This window comes from Danaus plexippus, chromosome 15, assembly GCF_018135715.1.
Source record: "Danaus plexippus chromosome 15, MEX_DaPlex, whole genome shotgun sequence".
Classification (NCBI taxonomy): domain Eukaryota; kingdom Metazoa; phylum Arthropoda; class Insecta; order Lepidoptera; family Nymphalidae; genus Danaus; species Danaus plexippus.
Window position 1 is genome coordinate 8971844 of NC_083547.1, and position 24236 is coordinate 8996079.

A 24236-nucleotide genomic window follows, 5' to 3' on the forward strand; every position below is an offset into this window, starting at 1 on the left:
ATAGTTTGAGACTTAAGAAAGGATATGAGTTACTTTTGATCGCAGAAAAACAACGCATTCCGATGGGAAAAATTACTTTTCTGGCCAAGGACGGAAAAACAAAAAAATCGTATATAAAAATGAATTGCAGTAACCTATTTTCTTAAAATGTATTAACCTAACCTAACCTATGACAATCACACTTAGTATGACCTCATCCCATCTCGGCACAATTCAAACATACGTACAAAAAAGTACAGCTCAGGTTTTTTCATACTACTATACAAAAAAACTATCCAATGCGGACGAAGTCACGGGTAAAAGCTATATACATATAACTAATTCTGAAATTTATACCTACGAAGTCGCGGGCAAAACCTAGTTCTATATATATTCTTCATATAACAATTTTTAATATCAAGTCTATACTGATGAACTACTGCTATTATATTTTAAAGGCGCCACAACAAAAAAAGGAAAAACCTTTTTATTTCTGTGTTACTATTAGCGTGCTCGTTTGATACTTGTATCAATACACAGAACTAAAGTATAATATAATACTTAATATCTAGTTTAATCCTCTTATTTAATGTTAAGGTCAAAATAATACTTTTTTGCCGCCGCCAAGTTTTGCTTGGGGTCTTAAAATTAAAACTTAGCGGATCTTCCGAACGGAATTAACGAGTTTTAAGGTACTTAAGCAGTTTGTTCCGCAATTTGTAATTAAATTTGTTTCATTCAACCAAGTTTCGGCCAAATGGGAAAGTGTCCTCGAGTTTCGATACAAATTTAAATTATTCAGAGTCTTTGTTATTGTATTTTATTAGATTTTTATTTATTTGTTAAATTTGTTCCAGTATGCCAAGGAAACAAAGTTATTATTTTTAACAGATAACATTGATTCGAAAAAAAGTCACTTTTATAAATTTGAACATAATAAAGCAATTTCTTTTGATCATTTAAAACATGCTTAGATTTTAGGGTTCCTTTGGACTATAATATATTAAAATAGTAATAGGGTTAAAACGCACAGACGCCGTTCGACACAAACAATATTGGTGATAGTTTTTGTCTTTGTCTGCATACACTGTTACAGTTCAGGAAGCATAAATTCCAATAGGACCTGTTGTCGATCCCACAAACGGGCTGGTACTCTGAGTCACAATTGCAGTCACAATTGTATTCCATGCATTGCCCTTGATAAAAAATGCTAATCAGTTGTTCACCAGCTGAAAGCTTATTGTTGGCACATCGCAGTTCGCAATCATTTTTGTATGTCTTGTGATCTGTGCCGCAAACTGGATAAAACTCGTCTTTACAGAAACATTCGGGACATGGTCCTTGAGAGACTATCTGGAGGAAGGGATCCCTTCTTCGAAATGAAGCACACTGAATTTCACACTTATTGGGATACGTTCTGCCATCGGTACCACAAACCGGTTCAAATACTTTTCTACAAGCGCATTCTCTACAAGTAAATGGGTTAGCAATTTTAAGGGGTTCGTTTTGAGAGTTAGATAGCTTTTTATTTTGGCATTCGAAAGTGCAAAGATTATCGTAAATCCTTCCATCTGTTCCGCAAACAGGTTCCACTGTTTTTGGGCAGAGGCAACCTTCTAGACAGGCACCATTATTTTGTAATTCAATTGCAGGAAGATTCTTCGCTTGAGCGTTGCCGCTAGCGCATTCAAGAACACATTGATTTCTATATAAAATATTGTCAGTGCCGCACACCGGAGCCGCAACGTTGGTGCATGGACATGGCGGTCCATTACAAGCCGCTCTATATGCGAGATAAACAATTGTTTGATTGTCACGAATACGATTTCTATTTTCACAGGATAATGCACATTCATCGTCGTAAGTCACTCCATTTAATGAGCAGACTGGAACGTTGAGATTCAGACATACACATCCACTGCATTGATCGTCAGGGGCGATTGAGATATGTGGCAATCCATCGGTCAGACGAGCATTTCTGTCATTCGTACAATCAAGAAGACATTTATTTATAAATGTAACTCCATCCGTCCCGCAGACTGGATTATAATTGTATTCACAGGGACATACTTGTGGAAGGCTTACAGTAACTTTTTTAACGGTTATGATACCGTTTTCAGCTCTCGATTTAAAACTTTGGATCAATAATGTTATAGTAAAAATACCTGAAAAAAATATTTAAAATAAATTAAATAGTATTTACATGATTTTATTTTTAAATGTGAATTTGCGTCATACTTACATATTTTGTTCTTCATATTAACAGTTAAGGCTGTATTCTCTTCGTGTTTAAAGAATACCCATTATTTATAGAAACAACGATACAAATTAATGAAAATAAATTTTTGATAAGGAAACAGGTTTTGCTGAATCGTGTCTTGGTATCGAATATTTGAAAAATTATCGTACACTTAAGAACGAAATTATTACAACTCATAAATACTTTTGTATTGAAATAAAAGTGGACCCAAAGTATAAAGGTTAGAAAAAATGTCTTTCGTGTTATGGAAATATAAAATGTATATTGCCTTATATGGTATTTATTTATTCCGTATAATTATGTTTTATAAATTGAAGCAATGTATGTAGAGAAAATACTTAAATTTAAATTAAAATACCTAATATATAAAATGGACATTTTATAAACAAGATCCGGGTTCAAAACTGCATTTAATTAACAAAATTTTATAGTTAGTTATATGTCCTTAAAAAATGTGTACGATTTTTGTTATTATTGTCTGCAACGCAATTCTTTTTTAGGTCGATTTAAATTTATATACATGTTACATGATATGAAACTTATCTTAAAAGGGTGTTACTAATTTTTAAACTTATTTTTTTTTATTTAATATTTTTTTACAATTAATACACTATAACTTAATTAAACGCAGTAAGCTCAAAATAGTTAAAAATTGAAAATTCATACAAGATGGTTAAAAAAAAAAAATTAGGAACAATAAACTAAGTATGTGTTTTCAAAGTTCCCACACGATTTCAACATTTTAAATTTGACTCAATGCTTCGATTACTTCGCAGTAACTGCGATTACGGTAAGATGAAATAAATGTGTTTGGTGAAAGTAATGCAAACGGCTAGTACAATTATTTTTTTTTTAATCGCCAAGTAAATTAAATGTTTTATTTAAATGAGCCCTTGGAAATCTAGAATAAAAAGTAGAAATATACAAAACTATTACAAAAAACTGTACTGATGGTTTCCAAAGCTAAGCAATCAAAGGGACGAGGATGAGGAGAAGTTTTATAAGGTAAGGTTGAGACTGTCAGAATGACGTGTGAAGTGGTAAGAATGTATGAAATCCCTAATGATTATATCGGAGAATATTGGATTGGCTAGTGGGGGAAAAAGAGGAGTAAAAGCTTAGTACGAAATTCACCTGTTCAGAGACCTATGAATGATTAGTAGCAAAAATAATGCTAGAATAAGCAAAAGATGGACGGATTTTTTGACATATGATGCGAGCAAAAGAGCCGTGACTATGGAGATAACGGCTGACAGGTAAGAATGGGAGACAAGCATCTATTATATATTTACTAATATTTAATATATATCGGACTTAATACAAATTCGTTGTTTAAAGAGAGAGAGACGCCAGCATTGCTGACTGCACTAATGTCACTTCTCTCAGTACGTTCCACGATATTTTAAAATTAAACTTTAATTCTTCTAAATGGTTTTGTATTTCTTGAAGGTTCTTCATGATCACTTTCTTCAATGGTCCGCACTCACTGCACTCTGTTGTCCTGCGTCTAAACATCGTATTTATACCAAAATTCAAACATAGTTCTATTCTCCTTTTAAACAGTCTTTGATTTCGTTTTACTTTTAATAATAATTATTAATACCAATGTTTTTATATTAATTGATAACAGCCTCAAGCTATTTTCATGTTGCATTCGTCATTAATGCTTATAGCGCCGATGTACATATTGTACCAGCCGCTTATAAAGGACGAAAAGCACTTAAAAACATATATATATATATATATATATATATATATATATATATAAGGTCGTATACCGTAATGTACATTGGAAATAGTTATGGTACATATACCTCGAACAACCAATCGTTTAAAAAGCGAAGATCCAAAAAAAGTTTGTTATTAACATATTTTGAAATTTAACATATATTTTTTATTGCATTTAACAGATTGAAATGGACATTTCTATGAGTTGGCAAGCGGTTACTAACAAATTTATGACTAATTGATACAAAGAATGTTGCAACTAAGCTGTAAAGTAACTATACTTTACAACTGACGATTATACTTGACTAAATATTATAATGGATTTTAACTAACGAGGTGTTAACCTTGTGACGAAGTCTCATTACAGTTGCAGGAGTTACTTCTCTGTTACAGATATTTCAAATAGTTTTTTAAGTTTATGAGAATTCCAAAATAAGATAAATAAGTAAAACTGTAGAACTCTTCTATTGTAAGAGGACAAGAAAACATTGACACATCACAATGTTTATTATAAGCAAAATTATAATCTTTATTAACATTCGACGAACAAATTCAAACAAAACTTTTATAATTTCAAATAAATATTTTTGTCAAGGTCTAAACAGAAATAAAAAATTCGTGTAAATAGTACATTAACAGCATCCAGTTTTAGCCATCGGGATAGGTTTTTCCCCACGACTCAGTTTACATTTATTACTACATTTAAACCAGCAGTCGTTCCAGTAGCTTACAAGATCTTTACCACAAACTGGTTGGTACGTAAGAGGGCAATTTTCACAATCATAATCACTCTCTGGGCATGTTCCTTTGCTGAGGAGAGCTATCTCTTTCTGATTTTCACGTTGTCTAATGTTACTTTCACACTGTAATTGACATAAGTTTGTGTATGTATTGTTATCAGTTCCACAGACAGGTTCGTATTCATTTGAACAATCACATCCTTGACAGTCGCCATAGTGAATAATATACAGAGGTGATTTTCCTATTCCTTTTAGTCTTTCACTTTCACAATCTAAAAGACAAGGATTATTATACGTATTACCGTCGCTACCACACACTTGGTTAAGTTCTCGGGTGCAAGTGCAACTTCTGCATGCACCACTATATTTTATCGTAATTGATGTTTCATTGCCTCTTCTGTTTCTGTTGGCACAATCTAAATAGCAAGCATTTCTGTAAGATTTATTATTTGACCCGCAAACTGGTATAATTGCGTTATAACATTCGCATGATTCTTCACAAAGATCACTTTCGATGACTTCTAAAGCTGAAAGCCCCTGTCGTACCAAATCATCGCTCTCGCATACTAATTGACATTCATTGGGATAACTTTGTCCGTCACTGCCACATACTGGATTGACATCTGCAGGACAGCTGCAGGATCCATTACATTTTCCTTTTTTTACAATATCTATTCTATCTAGGGAGTTTTTGATTCGCTTTTTATTTTTGCATTCTAGTTGACACTCGTTGGAGTAAGTTACACCATCTGAACCACATATAGGATCATAATTTGTTGAACATATGCATGACTCTTCACATTCTCCTTGGCTTTTCACAGTAATAGCAGGTAAACTTTTTCTTACATTATCTGCACTTGTACAGTTAAGTGAACATTCGTTAGGGTATGTGACGTCATCCGAACCGCAAACAGGAAGATCTATTAAAGGACACGCGCAAGCTTTTGGACATTCACCCTTGCTAATAACAGAGAGAGGTGATTCATCTTTTGCTATTCTTATTTTATTTTCACAGTCTAATTCACATTCACTACGATAAGTTTGACCGTCGCTTCCACAAACAGGCTCTGAAATTATTAATGGACATATACAGGAATCTGGGCATGCACCTTTGGAAACCTCAAGGATGGGTGCTTCATTATTTTTTTCTTTTTCTTTATTAACACAATCTAAATCACAACTGCTGGAATAAGTTTTTCCGTCATCACCACATACAGGTTCGAATATTTTTGGGCAAATACAAGGTTCCGGACACTTTCCCTTACTTACCACAGCTATTGGTGATTCATTTTTAGCTTGGCGTTTTTTGTTTTCACATTCTAATTCACAGTTATTAGAAAATGTTTCACCATTATCACCACACACGGGACTATAAATTTTTGGACAACGACATGGTTTTGAGCATTCCCCATCACTGACTTTTTTAATTGGTAGTTCTTTATTTATTTCTCTTTCTTTATTTTTACATCTCAGTTCACAACTACTGGAATATGTTTTGCCGTCGTCACCGCATATTGGCTCATAGATTAATGGACACAGACATGATTCTGGGCATGACGTTTCATTTACAACAGTTATAGGTGGTAAGTTTTTCTTTTCATTGTCCTTACTTGCACATTTAAGTAAACATTCATTAGAATAAGTAACTCCATCAGAACCGCATACAGGTAAATAATTAAAAGGGCATACACATGTTTTTGGACACTCGCCCTTACTGATTTCTCTAATGGGTGACAGCTTGTTTCCTTCTCTCTCTTTGTTTATACATTTTAAATTGCAATTACTTGGATATGTTTTGCCATCATTTCCACATACTGGTTTATATATTTTTGGACATTTACATATGTTCGGACATTTTCCGTCACTCCTTTTACTTATTGGTGGAAGGTTATTATTTTGTCTTTCTTCATTAATACATCCTAAACTACAAACATTGGCATAAGTTTTCCCATCGTCACCGCATATCGGTTGATACATTCCTTCGCAGATACATGGTTTGGGACATTGACCGTCACTTTTAACCAAAAGAGGCGGTAAATTATTATTTTTTCTTTTTTTATTCTCACACTCTAGTTGGCAGGAATTCGAGTAAGTTTTATTGTTGTTAGCGCAAATTGGTGCATATTCATCTGTGCAAAAACATTCGTCGGAACATTCACCTTTATATGCTTCTATTAATTTGTTTTCATCAGGATCGTCTCCGTTATTTTTACAGTCATTTTCTATTTCTTTACTTTTAAAATTAAGATAACAGCTATTAGGGTACGTTTTGCCGTCACTGCCACATACCGGAGAATAGTTATCCTTGCAAATACATGAGTCACTACATTTTCCTTCATAGGCTATATATATGTCTTTTGTGGAACCATGTTTTTTGTGGCTATTTTTGGCGCAGTTGAAAAAACATTTATTCGTGTAAGTGGTTCCATCAGTACCACATATAGGACTGTATAGTTCTGTACAGATGCATGACCTTTTTTTTATTCTTTTCGCATCCAAATAACATATCGATGCGAAGATAAACAGTAGACCTGGAAATAATCATGTAATAGTTATTTACCCGAGCCATATTTTAAATTTCAACAGTTGTTGTTAAAGTTAAATTGAAATTTAAGTGATTTAATTCTTCAAGTTTTATATTAAAAATCAAAAAATGTTCCTTCATATAAAAAACGATTTTTCATATTACACATCAAAAAGAGCAAAATGAAAAATATTGTATTTTAAAAGCTGTACATATTTTATTTTGTCAATGAAATTATTCTCACCTATTACAGTCTTCATTATCAGTCCTAATGTATTCTGTAATTTGTTATGGTAATAAATTTAATATATAGCTACCAATGTTTGCGAAAGTGAAAAATTGAATAAATAGTAAAGAAATGACGATGCCTTTAACAATAGAGGCGATAGCGTTTATATTAAAAACATGTTTTATTATATAACCTTAGTCATACTCTGTCTTTTCTTATATTTTTAATATAAATATGTAATAGGAAAATATGTAATATTTCTTTCTAGCATTAATATATAATAAGACATTTTATTTCGCTATTTTATTAGATGACAGGTTTTTGGAATTAGAAAATAGAGATTTCAATATATCACCTTTGTATTTACATATCACTCTTTCTTATCATTTTTCTTTTATAGTTTTGAGATACCTTTCCAAGTTTACACTGGTACAATCCAGTAGTGTTTTTTACCAACATTAGTTGGCGTTCATCTTTTACATTGTGAATGTCATTGAACCTCAACAATTACTTAAGACACGGTGTGTAGTTCTACATACATACATAAATTCTCCTGTTTTACTCTTCGGTATTATCTATATCTCGTCATGAGTGTATTCAATATTCAGCTTCTATGACTACCCCCCCTTAATTTATAAAGTTAAAAAGACTATTTCAACCTTGTAATGGTGTGATAACATTAATAATATTCAGGAGTTTGTTCTAGGTCTACATATTCATTGACCTTCTCTGATTTACTTTAATCATTAGTTCTATGTATTTATTCATTTCCACATCAGATTAATTAAAAAAAATACAATAATTTTATTCAACCAAAGAGGTTTAGTTAGTTTAGAATATAAAATTTCATATTTTTTTCTGTTTCACTGTCACGTTTCCGAATAATGCCACTACTAATGATATTCAAAACCGGAAACACGTATTTAAAATTGTTATATAAAATTTTTGATAATATGAAAATAGAATGGAAAAAGGTGTTACGTATTTAAACTCTACATGCACGTTATATCCTCTACGAATTGAAAAAAAATATTATAAAACGTGAGCCTGTCACCAATCTTTTAGCCTCTGTACACATAAATGAAAAAAATTTGTTAACTGCACAATTACGTTATCCTATTCCCATTTTCCGTGAGCGTACTTTGAAGATTTTACCAAGACAAGCCCCTTATATTCGGATAATATTCTAGTACGGATAATATTCCAAGCACGTGTATAACGCTCGTAACTAAACCTGGTTAAATTTGTAAAAATAGAAAAAGTTTTCGGTTGATATGGTTGTTGTATATATTATGTTGATGAGAAAAAATGTGGCTTACATAAAATTATCTTAATATCCTAAAAGATGATTAGTTATTCTTGGGTTGATTCTAAATGAAAAACAAAGTTCAAAGACGCAATGACATGTTTCATTCATTAGTACAATATGAAATTTGTTTCTCCAGCGACGGAGGTTTTAATGTTAAACATAGTTTATGAGATGATATAGAAGTTCTGTAAACTGTTGGATTGTAACCCTTCTCATACCTAATTGAAGACTTTTATGCATGCATCAATGTTAAGTAATAGTGTTGGAAGTTGTAAAACCTATCTGAAGTCCAGTAACAGCAAATAAATGCACTATCCCGAGTGGAGCAACACTAGTTTTCCCAGAAGCAGGTCTGGTACTAGTATTTAAGTTATTTTCATTCATTGAGTGAGCAAGTTGCCTTTATCTAGTATCAGCCCACCTTTCATTTATGAGTCCTTTCCGCTCAGTTGAGCGTATTTCATTGGTAAGGGATTAAGAGATACCAGAAAAAATTTAACCGTATGCTATTCACTGGACCTTTAAGTTATCGAAGCTGAATATAATATGTAGTACTATACTTAGGGAAAAATGCATATATTTAGGTTCTTAGTGGCGTCCAGGGAGAACCAAATCCTAACCATTATTTTCTTTTACGATAAAGGAACCGTGCAGACGGCCTACCTGATGGAGGTAGTTACCGTGGCCCTTCGACATCCGCCACATCTCTGTTGCGGATGCGATGACAGGAAAAGGTAGTAATAGCGAAAGGGCAACCGGTTCTCTCACTCAGCACACCTGATTTGCACCAGTTAAGTTAAATGATAATATCTAACTTAACTGGTTTTATACGACGTGGATGAGGTTTCCTTATATCATACTTTCTATCTTTGCTGAACCTTTTCTGATTCTCTTTCAAGCTTCCACGCCAATGTCAAGATCCTTTTTATATCCGGAACGCGTAAGACAAAAATATGTAAGTCGCCAAACTAAGTTGGATTTTGACAGTCTCGATGATCTTTTTGTATTCGTTATGGCTGGAGTAAATATGAATTGAGAAAAGGCATTTCAACGTAATATTTATATGATATCCCTTATTTAAAATTCTATTTCTACTCCTGTTTTTAAAGTTTGTGAATATATTAATCACCTTATGTAATTTCGTTATATGTTTTTGTTGATGAAATTCATGAATGTTGAAGTACAAAAAATATATTAAGTGTTATAAACAACAGACATATCTGAATCTTAATAATGTCAACTGTTCACTTTGTTTGTCACGGATTTTTGTTCTTTTTTAGTGTTATTGCTGTCGTGACTATAACAGCAGTTTGCTCAGCTGACAGACACATTAAAACACCTTCAGTAACATTGATGAAAGACAATATAAAATAATGTAATGCTTACACAATAAAACAATGTTAAAAAATACTGTAATTATTTTTGCATACTTTTCTTTATAACACAAATATTGTTTTTGATATAGCGTCTTATTGAAAATTTGTTATGCCTTTTGTTGAAGACAAATATATGGAAAGTCTGTCTTATATTTACCTGTACTATAGTCTGCAGCAATAGTATTGGCTATTAGTCTCCAAACTTTGGCAGCTCTAAACTTTTCCAAGAGCAATATTTATTTTGAAGTACCTATAACTATTTATGAAACGTATTCAGTCAATGACGTGTAGATATTTTACAGTTTTGGATGTTTGCGACACGTCTAGTAAGCAGGTCACGTTCCACTGGATGGAATTGAAAGGTGCCCATGATTGAATAAAGATAGCCGATATCAAATCATCCCTACAAGGGTTAGTTTTATTGAAGCGTATAGATTAAGTTCCAAAGTACTATTCAAATAAAACTATATTTTTGAAAACAATTTTCGTATTCCGTCTACTGAATATCTTATTAAAAACCAATTTTCATTAATATTTATTTATTCGTTTACTTTAATTTATAACAGAAAGTATATTAAGTAAGCAATTGCAAAAATATGTGTGAGTTTGCATATGTTTGGTTATAGAAACAAGAAAATTAGTAAAACGGTTATTCCTTAAATATAATTTAACAGAGAATATTTATCTATAAAAGTTACTAAGTCTTAGTATGTTTATAATTAAATGTTTATAAATAAAAGGTGCATTATTAGTTTAGAACGTTTTCGAACAAATTTAACATAATTTTGTTGACATCATTACCTCTTTTCAGTTCATTAGAATCATTTATTACAGCTATGAATAATAAACCGTTGTTTTCTTAAGACATAAGATGACCTTTTGACGTGTTTAGCTGAAAAAAAATGACTTTTAAATAAACCATCAGACTAAATTATTTTACATTTTTCAATGTAGCAGCGAGCGTTTAATAATATAGTAGTTTCATGTTCCATACAAAAATATTTTTTATATGAAGAGCATAACTCTTTCGTTTTTTCAGTTGTGACATCACGTGTGACGGATTTATTTTGGTATTTTTTAAATTACACCAGAATAAGGACCATCTAATTAAATATTTCCAAGAAGCATAATATAAACCAATATTCATACAGAACAATGTATTATTTTTGGAAGTATTCTTATAAATACCTGGGTTCATCTGCATGTTGAATATAAGAGTTATAGTGTTAAATTGAAATTAAAACCTAATAATAATCATAAAGATAACAATGATCATGAAGCAGTTGTTTTTACAAAACGAAACCAAACGCAAATAGTATGTGTAACACATCAGATCACAGATATATGGCTTTTAAAAAGAAATAAACCTCTTAGAAAGTTGTTAATTTATGTTAACGCTGCACGATGAGTTTAAAGGTTTCATGTCAATTAAAAAAAAATTAATCATATCTTTACCTCGTATTTTTTCAAGGCTTCAGTTTAACTTAATATACACGTGTGAGCGACGGTCATGTTTTAGATGTCTGCCCGATTATAATTGTTAGTATTGCTTACTAATACTCGAGACTTTGTCTGCGTTGTTTGCTATTTAAACAAACTATTCGTATATTCATGGAAAGATAAGACAGCGAACACGGAGTGCTTGTAAGAAACGAAAAAAAATATAATTTTAATAACTTTAAATTAAATGAAAATATAGAAATATTTCTTTTAGTGAACAGGGAAGGATATAAAAAATATACATCAGAAAATATAATTGAAATCTGTCTGTCTGTCAGTGATACACTCACGAGTTCTTTGATGCTAACCTTGTCTCACTCTCTTAATTTATTCATATTTTTGGTCGTTCACATATGCAATAAGTTTTACAATAGGTTTCATACTCATATTATATAAAACATTTAACTATATTTACATATTTCTACCGCGTATTTTATTTTTATAACTATTATTTATCAAACATTGTATATTTATAAACATAATGGCACACATTACTGAGCAAATGCTTTCTTGGCCGGAAGCAGGATAATTGATTGAACTCATTCCTGGAACACGGTAAGGCTTTGTGGGTGGGTCAATTAGATTTTATGCTTAAGGCATTCGTTACCGTAACAGGTAACGTCATACCCAAATCTTATTATGGATGTTTTAATTTCATTAACATGTAATATTTTTTAATTCTTTTGGAAATGTTGTTTCCTTATGGAAAATTCAGACCATAACTTAAGTAGATCGTTATCTATAATGAAGATATCTTTAGCATCTCTCATTATTTTGGTATTTTATTTTGTAAGCTCAATTAAATAATATGTTCATAAAATATAAATACATTTTTATTAAGAATAATGAATCTATGGAGTATTGTGTTGCTTACAAATAAGACGTCTAGCGAATAATGTGTGTGGTGGAGCTAAAACAGTATACCAATTAAATTACTGTTTTTAATTAAATTTACTATGTAAGATGTCTTCGCATAATGTTGTTTTTTTTTAATGTTTATAAAAAAATAAAATCGAAGTTCATCTAAACAAACATTAATTCTATCGATACGCAATCAAATAAATCAATCAACATTAAAGTTTACTTTATATATTGTCAAATAAATTTAAATCAATAGTTTATATACATGAAACAAGAAAGTTATAAAAACATACTAATAAATACTATCTAAATAAATTACTTTGGTTAACAGCAGCGACGTATCCAGTAGCTTAGGAATTATAAAATGAAATTCTGGAGCATCTAAATCAAACAGGAGATCTTGATAAATTACGCGATCCGAGAAGAAACAGCGCGAAGCGTAACAGAAATAAGTGTTACTTAAAGAAATTTCAGTGCATTTGGTCGGTAATGCAGTGCGCTTTAAATGTTTACGAAGTAGATTTATACGTGTGTGCTACGATGCGACAGGAAATAAACAATTTAAAACTATTCCTTTTCACTTCCCCACTTATTAATATATATTAATGTAGGTAAATTAACTGTGGATAATGTAATATTATAAGTGATATACAGACAAGATAATATGAATGATTTCTGCTACAATGCGATAATGCTCCATTTCTATAATTTATTCAATGTTATTCCGTAAGGTTTTTCATGGTTTTAAACAAAGTGGAAACTCCTATATCAATACTCCGTGGACTTTCTTAAGCAAACTTTACATCTCACAAGTCATACATAGTTAATGTCAAAAGTTCCCGACTCCTCATATATTATGACAGAATCATTGGAAGCATATCTCATTTCGTTCGCTGACCTCTTTGTTCGTTCGACCAGAAGCTTTGAAGGCACACGACCTTTCAATATATAATACGCATACACAATTTCATACAATTATATTCTGGATTCTTTCAAACGTGAATCAAACGTGAAGTTACGATTTAAATATCGTTTGTTATAAATGACTAGTGCAGGAGTCTCTTTATTTATTGCTAAACTGTACAGCCAGCATTTTTATGGGAACTTACAAACTTCCAACTGCCGAACGACTCAACTTGTTCCGCACTAATCGTATATCCAAAGGATTTCTCTGTCTATAGCATTTATATAAAGTTTGGACAGTGTATAGTCGGCTGAGCACCCGCCTCGTTAAAAAGAATAAAAATTTTCCATACTTTACCGTCTCTTATGTGAAAGCGGAAGAATTTTCTTAGATTACTATGGAAATTTTCAGTTAAAACATTTAATAACTTACAATTCTTATTGTAAGTCGTGGTGGCCCGGAAGATAAAAGGCCCGCCTCTCATACGTGAGGGCTAGGGTTCGAAACCTGGCAAGTACCAATGTGGTCTGTTCCGAATCATATGTACTTTCTTTGTGATGTCTATATAATCTATATTGTTACTTGTGTTCATTCTGGTTATTGCCAAACAGGTTTTGTTGTTACTTTCTTAATTTATTTAACACTTTTCCTTATTATCATCACTAAGTATGTATGTTATCAATTATATTATAATATATTTGATGTATTTTGAAGACATGAAACAGTCATATTTGAAAACCAATCTTTCATTTAAATGAAACTAATATTTTTCGGATATATTAAGCGTGTTGTATTTTTTTTGTTAAAACTACATAGTCCCGACGTTTCGGTTACTTTTCAGCAACCGTGTTCACGGGCAGACGAGATGTGGAATGTGAGTATATCCGAAAAAATTTGTTTCATTTAAATGAATAAAACTCCCGAGTCTTAGATCTCATTACCAATCTTTAAATTTTTAAATATTAAATTTACAAAAAAAATAATAATAATAATTTATAATAAAAAACAAACACTTTTATTTAAATAACCAAACATATATTCGATAATAAATAACAGTGTGAGTTTTATAATCCAGCTGGAAATGAATTATATAAAAAGTTATTCAACACATAATTTATTTCAAGCTCAATTTACTGAGCTTGCAACTTAACATAATTCTAACAACGTAGCGAACAGATTTATCTAAGTTTCTAAATATCAGGTCAGTGTTTGTAAGCCGGAAGCGCGAGATCAGTTTGGCAGTTCTAACGAAACCGCTCCGGTTTAAATCATTGCAAATATCCTGAATAGTTTTATCGGGCGACTTAAAACACATTACAAATTCAATCTCACTGTCGGAGAACAGCACGCGTTCCTAGCGATCTGCCGCGAACGGCTCTCGAATAGTTGAAAATGTGCCTTGTCCCAAGACATGAGACGGAGATTGTGGACTATTCGAGTCATTATGGATAATAATTTGCGATAGGAAACATTGTGGTTTATATTTTTTATGATTTATTTGATAATAAATTATCACAAATACAAGTTTAGGAACTCATCGTTTCGTTTATAAATTTAAAACTTCCAAAATCGCCAGATTAATACAAATCAATATTTACAACGACGAACTTAGAGAAAACTATAATAAAAATGCAATACATGAGAGTTATAAAATTATAATTAGATTTCTCTTGTAGAAATTGTTTTAAACAACGAGATCTTTCTTTACTTGTACCACGTCCGCCTCGATCCGGACTAATTACACTAGCAGTGGGGCTGAAGACCGACGGAATTTAGATCGAACATGTTTTGAAATCGACACCATTCCTGAATTAAGAAAACAGCCCTTAAATTTTATTCCATCGCAGTCAATGACCGAATTCATCCCTTCCGAGCTTTCTTTTTAAATATCTTACGTAAAAGGTTTTAGCGAGGGTATGTCTGAAAGAGCTCCGTTTTACTTAGTTATATATTTGTAATACAATTTTCCCCACCTACATATATCATTCTTGCTTCCATTTAGGGGAATGCAGTTAAGGCATTAATGGGCTTTTGAAAATTTTCGGTAAATTTATGTATTTCACAAGAGATACACGTGGGTTATTGGCGGAACGTGATTTGCGAAAAGGCCGTTATTCGATTTGTGCAAGTTGAATGGAATCTCTGGAGGTATGAATCACCGGTTTAATAATTATAGTTATTGCTGTTTTGTGTTATTGAAATAAAACGGTTGTTCTAGTTTGTCTTTATTATTTATTCTAAAATGCTAGAAACTATGAAATAACACAGTAAGTGATATATCAATATTGTTAATTCAATGTGGGACATTTGAGTTTTAATATAAACTCTACATGTTTTATATGAAAGACATTCTTTAAGACATATTACTTAGAACATATCTGAATAAATTAAACATTTATTGAAAACTACTTCAGTTTATGACCTTCAGAAGTATTTATTGACTTTTTCTGTTATAATAACTCATTAAAGTTCTCCAGCCGAGTTGCAATATCTCAAGTAAAGTGAGGACGCTGCAGCCTAGAAAAACGTTGAATATACCGCCTAGTTGCGCTGGAATTGGCAATTAAAAGGACCTTTTTACATATGAGAAAAAAATAAACAAAAAGTAATTTATATATGCAGATTAAAAAAGGAGTGCAGTGTTATACAATACAAAATAAGAAGCTCTGTTTGTTGAAGTTCACGATGGTGTACTCACAGAAGAGATTCAGCCAAAGAAAGTAAGAGCGTCGTTCGCATATTTTCTTTTCGTGTTTCTGAACAATCACTCTGATGACGGTGGCACGTTTAAGGTCCAGGTTGTCACTGTTGGTATGTTAAATATAACATCAATTGACGTAATTTAAAAATATATATCGGGTTTGATAACATTTTACTTTGATGTAAACAATTAATGGCTTGTTACGCTGTGATACTTTTGTTTGACAGAAAACTCGAATGAGGTCATTGTGTCAAAATTATAAAGGAGAGGAAGAGGGTCCTAACATACTTTAAACTGATATGGTTAAATATAAACTCGTACTTACTAAAAACTGTCAATGTTATGAGAATTTGTAATCAAATCAAACGCCTCGGGAACTCCATAGTGGAGGTCGACGTTACACGTTGGCAGGCAGTTGCATTCTTCAATTGCATACGAAACTGTCAAAATATAACAAGGCGATGTTGGAGTAGTGCTGTAACTAGAAATCTATACATATAAATAAAATTGGTGTGTCTGTTTTCAAAATTGAAATAAACGGCTGGACCAATTTTGCCAGGTTTTTATTGGCAGGTAGCTGATGTAAAGAGGAGTAATTTAAGATACTTTTTATCCCGATCTCGAAATAAAGCGTTATCACGCACGGGTCGAAGGTGAGGCGCATGAGTGCTTAAAAGTGTTTTCATTGCTTTTTTGTTTTACGTAAACGGAGTTGCGGGTAACAACTAGTTTTTAATGATTTTTGTTTTAAGCAGTTATATGGAAACTATTTATGGTGTATGTTATTAATTTTACAAATTTTACATGACTAAGAAAAGTATTTAAAACGTATATATAGAAATTATATTAATAAAATAAGTATTAACCCGTTGCCTCCCTGGAACAAGTTAGTCGACGAGCGCGGCACAGGGGCATTCCATGTAATTTGGGATGTGACAGTTTCAAACACTGACAGCGAGACATTGTTCTCTCGATTTCACATTCCAATAGGCAATGGGTCCTACGTGCATTAATCAATTATTTATCATTACTATAAATCAGTGACTCGAATATTCCTAAACATCTCATTTTATTGACATTTTATATGGTAAAACAGTGTGCTTGATTTATAATAAATGTAAATAAGAAAATAAACTTATGGTATATGGGGAAATATTTCAGTGGTTCGGAAGATAATCGGCATCCTCGAAGATAGTAATTGAGATTTGTAGCGTCGGAAGCCACATTCACGGTCTTCGTCGTATACTTGATGGTCCACTCGACGCCAGGAGTTATAGCTGTTCCATTCTCGTTGATATCTACGTAGTGATGACCGGTTTGTAAATTCAGCTGAAAACAAGTGATAAAAAATAAGATCTATTTTTGACAAGTATTCCCTTTATAAATACAATACCCATTTGTAATCGAGGTCCAAGTTGCCAGAGTTGTTTCTTTGTTCCACAGCAAACATAAGTGAGTTTTCGAAATCATAGGACAAATTGTCTGTATATGGTTCAACACGTTGAATGGACCCAGAAATTTCTCTAAAAATAGTGAAAAAAAAAGGCAAAACTGTTTAGCTCTAACAAAACATTATGTTTTGTTTTGTTAAACAAAAAGAGGTCTAACCTGGCTAACGAACGCCCGTTGAAAATGCAGCAGTAACCCGAACGAGTTATTTCCATGTGAAATATTGTGGAACAATCAATAATTCTACCAATCCAACGACACCTATGTATATGTATTTTTAAAATAATGTGGGTTCAAAGTGTTAGGTATTAAAGTATTATGTTAAAAAAATGTTGTCGCCTAATATTTATGAAATAATTACTTACTTAAGAAGAATTTCCTGACACGTTGCCGTAAGAATTTCTGTTACGTTATCTATTTCAAGATTATTGTAATCTAACAAATATTCTATATTTTCCAGGTCATTAATATTGAATGGGACATCTGCAGAAGAAAATGCTGCTAGCTGATTGATCACTCTTCTAATGTAAGTTGCGTTCAGCTCGCTCGGGTACTTCCTGAACAAGATGCCATTTAGTAACTATCAAATGTTTAAATTAAAAATTATGTTAATCTGCAAATTATTCCAAAAATACGAATTTCCACTAACAGGCTCTTAACAAAGCTATCCATTTTATCTTTAGAGTAGTTGACTTCGGGACATATCTGAACGCTTGGAAAAACTATATTTATATTGATAGCCTCAAGATTTACGTTATATGTAGGTCCTTTTAAATATCTGTTAACTGTCACACAAACAACAGCAACTGACGAACAGAAAAGGAAGAGGATTGTGCACGTCCAAAAAAACCTGTAAATAATTAAAATAAAACGCTGCATCTAAGTTTGTACAACTTTGAGATAAAGTTTATTAATTTTACCTAAATTTCCTGTCCGCGAGTTGTCTCGCTCCGTGGAATTGAGCTTCCTTATATAATTTCTTTACCTTCATTCTGCATTCAAACTTATTCAACTGTCTAATCTAACAAAGAGCCGGCACTGATTTGTTTTTTATTACTTTCCGAGACCGTAGACGATAGAAATCATAGAAACAATCACTCATAACGATATAATCTAAAATGTCCAGCACTCGCTCGTGAAACTATAAATGGCGCCTAAAATAATATTTCGGCTATCAAAATAATTAGCATTTTTTTTTAAATAAAATATATTTTAGGTTAAATACATCTGCTGAAGTTAATATTACTAATATTATAGATTTTAAACACCTCCAGCAAAGCTAGTCCATTTTGACTTAAAGCAATTTTAGAATGTCTATTATTTAAAACTTTTTAAGGCACAAAAAATGATCACTCTAATAAATCTCGACTCGTATAAAGTTACACAAACTTTATTTAGGAGATTTAACTGAAACAAACTACACATATGTAGTTTTGAGTTACAATTTTTAAAGTGCCTTTTCTGAGTTTGTTGCTTTTTTAAATTTACAGTAGTGGAACATAATGTTTGTAGCTTTCATATAAGTGGAGCCAATCAACGTTGTCTATTTGATATGTAAAGGTGAAGTTGGTGGTGATAGAAATCGTTATATGTACAGCTGAGGACAAGAAGGAACACGTTTATCGTCTCATCAAATCGATGTTGTTTGTTAATAAAATCACAAGATATTCATGTAGTAAATTTAATATTGAAAATAATACGTTATATTAATTAGATAGTTATAACCTGCAAGCTTAAAGCTTTATCACTTTTGAGTTGATACCAATTCAAGTTTAGTTTGGGAACAAAGAGTGCACATTTTGTCAGCCAGCAAAATAAGCCATGATGTCGCTAGATTAGGAAATAGGCCATATTTTAAATATTATATTGATTGAAACGCTCAGTGATGGAGCCGAATATTAAATATAAAATAAAAACTGAACTTACTTTTCACGAGTATCTTGTTTCATAATAAAATATAATTGTTTTATTACAATGAAACTACCATAAAATTTATATTCAAATAACGATTACTTGATTAATGCCGTTGGTTTATTAAACTTATCTTTAATTCAAAAATAATCATATTATGAAGATCATATATTTATTCATTTTAAATGCTCTAGCCTTTACTACAGACAGTCGTAGTTACTAAGAGTTTTGACTCTCCTTTCACGGTTGGCCGCTTTTAAAAACTTTCGGAAACGAAAAACAAACTGTTCTCAGAATTTTAAAATTTATAAGTAAGTGGGTGGTGAGGACGTAATTTCTGTTGACGAAAGTAATTAACTAATTGAAAAGATAGAAAATAAAGGAGTTCGTTCCCAAACTATGAGGTTTATGCTGTGATTTGGACATAAAAGTAACTCGAAAATTTGTTCAAATTCTTTAAAGAAATTCCATTTGACTGTTCTGTTTTTTAGAATACTTTTATGGGAAACGTATAATTTGCAAACCACGCTAAACATCTTAAGTCATTTAATAAAGAAGTCAGTCATCGTTATGTGTTCGACTTTAAAAAATCTAGGCACACTGTCGAAATTATATCAGGCGTTTAAAAAAAATAATCAGGTGACCCTTAACAAGTGTCCTTACAAGGACATGGTAGTACATTGAACATGCATTTGGTTGGTGCAAGTCTGGAGCAATTGAAAATTCTATTTATACTCACATAATTTAGTATTCATTCGTTCATATTCGACTTTGTTTTTATCGTGAACGTATGATACATATGTGTATTGACTTAAAAATCAATTGCTCCCACAGTTATACAGTTTTCAGTGCTAGAGTTGCTTTTTGGTGGTTATACGGAATCATATGATTATAATGTTTATCTTCACTATAAGAAAGCACAGCCTCATGAGGAATTGTAAGAACCTAAATGACTCTCTTGTGCCGATTGTCTATGTGGTCAGACAAAAATTATTTGTGTCCAAAGAACATTGGACAAAAGTCCAACCACACTAGAAAGACAGACATGACGAAGAAATGTGAGTTTTTTAACGTCGTACTATCTCACTGTCAGGCACCTAACAGAAAGGTTTTAACTTTAAAGACTAATAAAGCAAAAGTTAAGAAGAGTGATTACTCAAACATAAACACGATAATTTATAATGGGGGCTGGAAGAGTTTACTCTATATCCTCTGTTTTCACCTGATATAACTCAAAACAGCACAAGGCATCACCGTCACCTCTAAACCCGAATAACTCAATGCAGTTGTAAAGTCTTATTAGGATTTATATTCCTCCCAAATACCTCACGTAGGTTTCTGTGTGAGAGCTATCACTGTGGACCCGTGTCAGTTTGATATGTCACTTAAGCAAGCAGTTTTGAGAAACGACTAGCTTGGGATAGTTTTTAATGAACTTGCAACAACAAAATTCTATAAGTAGACTACATAACAATGTAACTACGGAAGGTCTTCGATTCCGCCCTAACTAGCAACAAGTGTTAGAGGTGTGGTGGCACTATTGTTTGAAAAAGTGTATTTGAAAACTATATCTTCCAGTTATTCTGGAGAGTTACTAAGAATCTTTTTCAGCTGTTTTGAAATTTAGACAGAGATTTTTTATTTACGTCAAGTATAAAGACGGTTAACAATATGAATTCAATTGCATTAAGGGGTAATACAGGGAGAGGGGATTTTCTCCAAAACTTTTTAAGACAGTATTCGAGGACATCTTCAAGGTAATGACACCAAAGGCTTGTTTCTTATAGAATTATGATTTGCTGGTGACATCGTCATCTTGGCGGAAACTACAGAATTTACAGTCTGAGCGATTCTGACGGTTGGTCTACATTTGATTAAATAGTTATATGTTTTCGAGGCTATTGGTTGTGAATAAATCGTTAACTAAAACCATCTACTCCACGTTGAAGGGTCGGCGTAGCAGGACTAGGCACCTAGAACGTTTAGGCGGAGTGTTCACCGATGCACACTACATCTGAATACTAATAATTGATTGATTGATTGATGTGTAATGTAATAATAATAATTAATTAATTAATTATAATGCCATGTACATAAGAGTTTAGACCATGTTGTATAATAATAAAAATGCTTGTTATTATCTTATATTACCTACTTATATATTTGACTGTATAACTCATTTAACGACATCTAAGGCTAGACTTTGGCGAGTACTTATTTGAATGAAACTACGGTTTTCGGATATTACTACGCGTCTTTTATTGAAATACTGTGATCACGTATGTTGTAAAGGATCCGAAACGTCGCGATTACATAGTTATAAAATAATAAAGGAGGCCTACTAATATCCGAAAACGTTAGTATCGCTCATAACTCAGAATTTTTCGAAATATTATTCTTTATTATAGACAATCGATTTTATTATTTTCTGCCAATTAACATTTGGTCTATAAGAATACTTTTTTAAATTACAGAAACCAAAAATACGACTTCCTCATTGCCAGGGTTAAAAATCTTTTCAATGGTGATTTTTTTGTGTTGTGTTTGTTATACTTAAAAAAAAAGTATGACACATGTACATTCACGTCAGTGCCCCACACATAATATTCAAAGCATCATAATTGGCTTGAACTGTAGAAAATTTTGATAAAATTAATATAAACTATTTATAACATTTTTCATTATAACCATTAATAATGAAAAAATTTTTCACGTTGTGATCTAATTGTTCTTGTTTGTAAATTCTCTGGCAAGAGAAAGCCCATAAAATGAGTCCTTTTGAACTCAATTAGTTTTATTTTTTGGGATAATTAATTACTCTTCGTTATTTGGTTTATTTATTTTTAATTTATAATACAATATTTTCATAAAACAAAATATTATATTTAAAACTAATATCAGGGATTCAAAGTGTCAGACTTCAGTTGTTAGGTTTTTTATCAATTAAAAAAACAGAAAACAGTTTCTATAAACTATGAAAGTATTATCAGTTATATCAAAAACCAGTAGAATTGTTAACAAAGATCAAAACTCTACAAACAAGAACATGCATGCTGCAGTCACAAGAAGCTTAACTGTTAAGGGTTCTACAACAGAGGACTGCTTATAAGCATCCATGTCTACAGCAAAGGAGAATATAATTCTTGTAGATCAAATTTTCTTAAGAAGTTTTTTGATGTAAAGAGTTTTGTTTTGTGTCCTTTTTCTTGAATGAATAAAAAAGATCACTTCTCAAAAAAAAGTATTATATTAAACTATTTATGAAAAAAAATTACAAATTCGTTAACGGTTTTCTTAGTAGCTAAGAAAGTAGTTCAGTGATTCTGAAACAGCGTGACACAATGTTGAATAAAATTAAATAGGTTGGAAAAAATTAAGTACCTCATATCCTTTGAAGTTGTAATTCCTAAATTGCAGCCTTTATTAGAATTGAAAAGAAGAGATGAAAGAAAAAATGAAGGGAAAAATATGATATAAAGGCTCCTTCTTTGTAGTATTTACATATTACCTTAATCATTGTTAATATAAAAATTAAAGCGTGTTATTAAAAGTCGTTTAATACAAATATATAATTTTAAAGATAATCATAATGTTTAGAAACAAATGTCGTAGCAATTGGAAAGTTAAAATCTGTAGAGATTTATTCCTTTGTATTATTTTTGTTCATGAAAACGGTCTCCTCACATTCTTCCAATGCAATTTTTGAAATTATTTTAATCATCATATGAATATTAGAGATTAAAACAAAACGATATATTTTTGAAGACATTGTCTTTTCTCTAAAAACCATTATAAATAGAAATAAAAGTTGCCACGCAGTTTACATCAATGCTCATTTTTTATGAAATGCGTTCGGAGTCCCTATCGTAATGGAATATTGTATCAGTGTCACACATACTATGCCTTAAATAATTTAGTTGATGCAGAATACTGATTTAAAAAATATTCACTGACGGGATGAAAAAATGTAGCTTCGACGATATTTTTCGTTACACTCTGCGGGTAGTAGTGACACACGCATGTTTCCACACACATCCATTAGGTTTTTCTCGAGATTTCGTTGCTGTATGGGTAAGAAATGTTTGTAAAATCTAAGTACATTATTCAAGTCCAGGTCATTTAAAATCAGTAGAAGGGCTCTGTTGGGAGTTTTTGCTGTGTGGCCAAATTAAAAATGAGAGGAGCTGATGCTGAAATGAATTGACAACTGTCCGTCCACTTGTTTCACAGGACTGACGGGCGATGGGACCTATAGATCTTCAGGGCGATCACCAAGGCTTATATGAAGAACATTAGGATTGAGAAGGAATTAATTTAGATGCCTTATGCTGTTTTATAATTAATTTCAAAATATAAGTATTATAAACAAAAATCGTATCTGTCATAGCTTGGTTTAAATTTTAGTTATTTTACATTTGAATGTTTTTTTCAAAATAAATTTTATTCAAAATAAAAATCACTTCATTCTTTTTTTAATTTTTTGGTCATATCTTACAGTTTAAAGAAAAATTTTCAGACACATGTTTGCTATTGACTAAGTCGACGTACAGTATTAGTTTTCTTCTGTTGACATATTGTTTGATTATGACATTAAAAGTATAAAACCAGTACAATCTGTGTAATATACAGGTTGAGATAAATACAAAAATATATAATACGTATCCTGTTCAAATATATTAACAAGGCCCTTTAAAATATTCTCATTAAACCGGTTGCTCGAGGGGATCGCCATTATTGAGTTAAAAATAAATTTGTATTTGCGTTG

At 31.6% G+C, this 24236-nt stretch overlaps 3 protein-coding genes across 3 annotated transcripts; all 3 read right to left on the bottom strand.

Moving 5' to 3' along the window:
• Nucleotides 1–802: 802 nt before the first annotated feature.
• Nucleotides 803–2268, bottom strand: LOC116766542 (serine protease inhibitor dipetalogastin-like). Its single transcript, XM_032656431.2, has 2 exons — nt 2222–2268; nt 803–2144 (listed from the first exon to the last, which is right to left on the bottom strand). Exons 1-2 carry the CDS (start codon nt 2235–2237, stop codon nt 1000–1002), a joined length of 1161 nt encoding a protein of 386 aa, XP_032512322.2. The 5' UTR covers nt 2238–2268; the 3' UTR covers nt 803–999.
• A 2203-nt stretch (nt 2269–4471) lies between these two features.
• Nucleotides 4472–7563, bottom strand: LOC116766553 (agrin-like). Its single transcript, XM_032656442.2, has 2 exons — nt 7476–7563; nt 4472–7238 (listed from the first exon to the last, which is right to left on the bottom strand). Exons 1-2 carry the CDS (start codon nt 7489–7491, stop codon nt 4600–4602), a joined length of 2655 nt encoding a protein of 884 aa, XP_032512333.2. The 5' UTR covers nt 7492–7563; the 3' UTR covers nt 4472–4599.
• Nucleotides 7564–15717: 8154 nt separating this feature from the next.
• Nucleotides 15718–17630, bottom strand: LOC133319248 (uncharacterized). Its single transcript, XM_061522965.1, has 4 exons — nt 16978–17630; nt 16437–16551; nt 16109–16215; nt 15718–15960 (listed from the first exon to the last, which is right to left on the bottom strand). The coding sequence occupies exons 1-4, from the start codon at nt 17072–17074 to the stop codon at nt 15845–15847; spliced, it is 435 nt and encodes a 144-aa protein (XP_061378949.1). The 5' UTR covers nt 17075–17630; the 3' UTR covers nt 15718–15844.
• Nucleotides 17631–24236: the final 6606 nt, after the last annotated feature.

Excerpts from the sequence above, each read along its gene's own strand:
- LOC133319248 (XM_061522965.1), bottom strand. The coding sequence starts at position 17,074 with ATGTCTCGCTGTCAGTGTTTGAAACTGTCACATCCCAAATTACATGGA. Across the intron at positions 16,216-16,436 it reads CATAACATTGACAGTTTTTA|TGACAACCTGGACCTTAAAC; the intron begins GTAAGTACGAGT and ends ACATACCAACAG. Across the intron at positions 15,961-16,108 it reads TCTTTGGCTGAATCTCTTCT|CGCAACTAGGCGGTATATTC; the intron begins GTGAGTACACCA and ends TGCCAATTCCAG.